The 4,376-nt window shown below is 46.3% G+C and overlaps 1 protein-coding gene across 1 annotated transcript; it reads right to left on the bottom strand.

The window, feature by feature from the left end:
- Positions 1–268: 268 nt before the first annotated feature.
- Positions 269–3,649, bottom strand: MYORG (myogenesis regulating glycosidase). The gene has a single exon (XM_084832003.1). It carries the CDS (start codon positions 3,601–3,603, stop codon positions 1,567–1,569), a length of 2,037 nt encoding a protein of 678 aa, XP_084688129.1. The 5' UTR covers positions 3,604–3,649; the 3' UTR covers positions 269–1,566.
- Between the last annotated feature and the right edge of the window lie 727 nt (positions 3,650–4,376).

Genomic DNA, 4,376 nt, shown 5'->3' with positions numbered 1-4,376 from the left:
TCTACCGCTCAAGGAAGTGGGGAACATTATTCCTTAGTTTTTCCAAGCATGGCAAACCCCTCCCATAAAGTTACAGGTAGCTGAATAGGAGTTTTGGGGTATCTGATTCCCACCCATTCCTCTGGGGGGAGGGGGACTTGGCTGCAATCAACGCTGATAGGCTGCTTTCCCTGGCCAAATCTTAACATAAACACAGTAATACACCAGGCTGGATTAACTTAATGTTTTCCTTCTGCAAAAAGAAATCACAAACCTCCCCATTTGGCACCGCACCATTCAGGGCAGGAAAAAATGCTTTATTCCATGTCCTATTAGTAAAGCGACAGCAGCACTTTGATACTCCCCTCCCATGCTCTAGCTGCCTCCTTAAACACACAGGGACACGTGCATCGCTGATGAGAACCTGCAGTCTGTCTGGATGAGTCCAACGCTCTTCCTGGGAACTGTTGATGGGTTCAAAGGAAATCCTCTGATGGCAACAAAGCTGTAAAGCCATCTTTGAAAATAATCCAGGAGGAGAAACAGCAGCAGGAGATGCATGTAAGACAGGAACAACTTTAACCTCTTATATTCTTGTTTAAAACACGTCCGTTGCTGTGGGTGCAACCGTATTGGAAATCCTTTTTATAGCCAAAAATTGCCTGGGCAAGAAGGTGCCAAACAGCAAGAGAAAGACTACAATACAGCTTTCCCATCCTGTTCAAAAGCCACTGAGCCGAGTTACCTGCCCAGCCCAGTCACCAAATGAGTGCAGCATGGTTTATTGATCATATACCAGCCTCATCCAACATCAGACAAGGAGATATAGATATATAGATATATACATGTATAAATATATATTTATAATAAATGGAATTATCATCTTTAGGAAAAAAGGTTATTTCAAATAATAGCTTAATGCATTGTAAAACTTAAGGCTCGTTGTGCTGTAGCAACCCTGGATGTTTCCCCATCTGAAAAACGCCCCGTACATAGAAGGGCATTCTGGCTCATATTGCAAAGCTTCCCTTGGCTCATATTTGAAAAGAACACAGGGAACACCTCCCTGAAGATTATAGAAAGAACCAGCCTGAATCTTCTAGCTAGCAGCCGACTACTCTGTATCAATTAATGCCACGAGGGCCTAATGGGTAGATTTGTAATCATCAAGGATAGCTTACGGGTGCCCCAAAACCACACTTCAAAATATGGAAGAAATACATTTGGGCATGTGCAACTGAGAGAGGAGCTCTGTAGCTCTTGGATTTTCAAGTGGGGACTTTTACTTCAGTGTGCAAATCCTGTGACCTTGTTAGCTGTCTACCAACATTTTTAGATCACACAACGTGAGATCTTTAGAGCATATTTAAAACTGACTTGGATTCCTGCACTGAGCAGGGGGTTGCACTCGATGGCCTTGTAGGCCCCTTCCAACCCTACTATTCTATGATTCTATGAAAAGACTAATGTGTAATCATTTTCCCCCCTTCCATCCCCTTCACCAATTAGAATTATTTGTTGTTAGGCTCCTAGTATAAGGCATGGTTACTTTCACAAAGCTTAGATGCTGGTAGCTGCAGAAGTCAGTTAGGACACCCACACAAAATATGCCACTTCGTCCAGATCAACAGGATAGTCTGTCACCAGGGTGGGAGTTTTTTCAAACAACTCCCCTTTGTAACTGCGCCACTTGCCAGCTGGGATATAGACGTCTCGCTCTTGTTTGCCCATCTCCAAGACAGGAGCCACCATCAGGGTGTCCCCAATGAGAAACTGGGAATCTATTTTGTGTGCAGACTCATCGTTGGGAGAAATCCACCAGATGGGCCGTATGATGGGGTCCCCAGTGTCAGTGATCTCCCCAGCCAACTCCAACAAGAGGGGGGCAACCAAGGACTCATGCAGCCTCGTGAACTTCAGGGCAATGTCTATGACCTCTCTGTCATACAGCCAAGGTGGGATGGAGAACTGCATGGACGGCATGAAGGCCGACAGTTCCAGCCAGCGAATATAGAGTTCTCGGTCTGGGATTTCCACTGCACCATCTGTTTTGTTGGGAAAGAAGTTTCCACCAATCATGTCCGCCGATATGAAAGGGTATCCCAGCATGCTAATAGTCAATACAGTAGGTATCAAGGACTTTAGCCCAAGTTCATACCCCCACACTGAATCCCGGTCAATGATCCGGAAGAAGCAAGAGATGTTTTGGGACTGGTAGCCAACTCTGACCTCAGCCAGTTCATAAAAAGGGATGGCCATTTCTGTGTAGCGCCGGGACCAAATGCTGGGATCTGACAAGGGGCGGAAGGTGCTGAATTGTTTGGGAAGGTAGCTAGTCTCCCCTGCATCAAACTTGAAGGACGATATGCCATACTTCTTGCGGAGTTGACTCAGGTGGCTCTGAAACCAATCCTTGGCTGATGGGTTAGTGAAATCCAATATGGCACCAATGCCATTCCACCACTCAACCATAGCAGGAAGCCTTCCTGTTGGCTCCTTAATGAAAAGCTGCCTCTCTATCCCCACCCCAAAGTTTGAGGAATTGTAGTTTATGAATGGGTGGGTCCAGAGTGTGATCTCGAACCCATCTTCTCGGAGCTTCTTGAACGTTTCCGTCACATTTGGGAATTTTACCGGGTCAAAGTCAAAGTCACCATATGCTTGCGTGTAGGTGTCATCTATTTCAATATGGCTGCAGTTGAACTTATATTTTTTAATATTTTCTGCAAAGCGCAGCAGTTTATCCTGATCAATGTCATTCTTGTACAAGGCCCATGTGGACCAGATTGGATATTTGAAGGCATTTTTCGAGGGTATCTTAGAAGGTTTGTAGAAATATTTCCGCACCATATATTTGTGGATGGAGGTGACATCGGAACCTATACAGACACGGTAACTCAGTTGTGGGAAAGGTTGCTGCCCCAAAGGGGGCTTATAAGGAGAATCTTTATACCTGGCTTGGAAGACAAGTGACCTTTCGGTGGCATTGAACCCAAGGTGAAAGGGCACAGAGTCGTTAATCTTGATGGCTGCTGCTTTCGAGGAGAGCCAGTACCTCTCCAGGATGCCCCCAAAGCTGTTCCGGAAAGCATACACGTCACTAGTCACAAACGGCATGGGTTCCTGGTATCCTGGTAGCTGGATCGGCCAGTGCTGTACGCTCATTTCACAGCCCCCGTACCAGTGGGCATCCTCCCAGAACATTTTGTGTTCCACCACCGTGTTGGCTACAAACTCCTCCCAGCGAACACGGTAGCACATCACAGTGTCCTTTGGGTTGACAATCTTTATGAAAAAATTGAGTCTCCCTTTGTCTGTCCTGGTGCAGGTTAAATTGGCACCTTCCCTGGAGCAGGACTCCAAGTCCAGGATGCCCGACTGGAAGGCCACCCTGAACACCATCTCTCCATCCTGGTTCTTGATGGTGAACCCGTCCTGCCGTAGGTCCATCTGTTCCGTCTTCAGGCGCTCGGCCTTCCGAAGGGAAGCCACATAGTAGCACCAGGCCACCACCGCAGCAATGAACAAGATGAGCCCCAGCACGATGGCCACAATCATCGGCTTCAACTCTTTGGCTGGTTTTTGCTTCACCGGAGTGAAGTTCTCAGGCAGAAACGTGTACATCGTCCTGCTTTATCTGGGGAGTTCTTTCCAAAACAGAGGCGCTATCAGATCCTTTGCAGAGGTCTGAAGCATATATATCTCTGCAGCACACAGCTTCCCCTCTGCTTGTCCTTATGAGTGGGTCTCTTTCAATCGCTCACTCATTGAAACCAAGGCATTTGTCTTCATTAGAACACATGCAATTTTCTTTCCAGTCAACCCCAAGATGTAAGTATCTGCAAAAAAGAAAGGGGCAAAAAAGGAAGAGGAATGAGGAAAGGAGGTCATACTCTTGAAAAGGTGTGTGTGTGTACATGTGTGTGTGTATACTAGGGATGGCTGCCACTGCAAAATGGTGCACTGACCATGTGAAAGCCAACAGCTCCAACCGGCACATTTGTGTGGTAAAGCCCAGTGGTTAGACAGGCCAACCTTAACAGACCACCTTGATGGAATGTCCCACTATTTGATACATCGGAAATATATATATTGGGCTTTGTGTGGTAAAGCCCACCTGCCTTGCTAGTTGGTTTCCTGCTTCTGATATATTTAAAGAATATTGTTGGCCTAGATGTTGTTAGCGATATGCTCCTCAAAATACTTTTTTTGCATCTCTTGTTGTCTGCTTGCATAGCCTTTGTGCAAGCTTGTGCCCCCTTTTGTTTTCCTCACTTGGGCAAGACTTCCATTTTCTGAAGGAAGACTTCTTTTCTCTAATAGCTTCCTTGACGCTGTTCGTTAACCATGCCGGTGACCTCTTGGACTTGGTGCTCCCTTTCCTAACCTGTGGTATA

The sequence above is a fragment of the Heloderma suspectum genome, chromosome 2 (assembly GCF_057233095.1).
Source record: "Heloderma suspectum isolate Gila_16-S chromosome 2, 16-S_ref, whole genome shotgun sequence".
Classification (NCBI taxonomy): domain Eukaryota; kingdom Metazoa; phylum Chordata; class Lepidosauria; order Squamata; family Helodermatidae; genus Heloderma; species Heloderma suspectum.
Note: the sequence above shows the minus strand (reverse complement) of the source record. Positions and strands in the feature narration are given on the sequence as shown.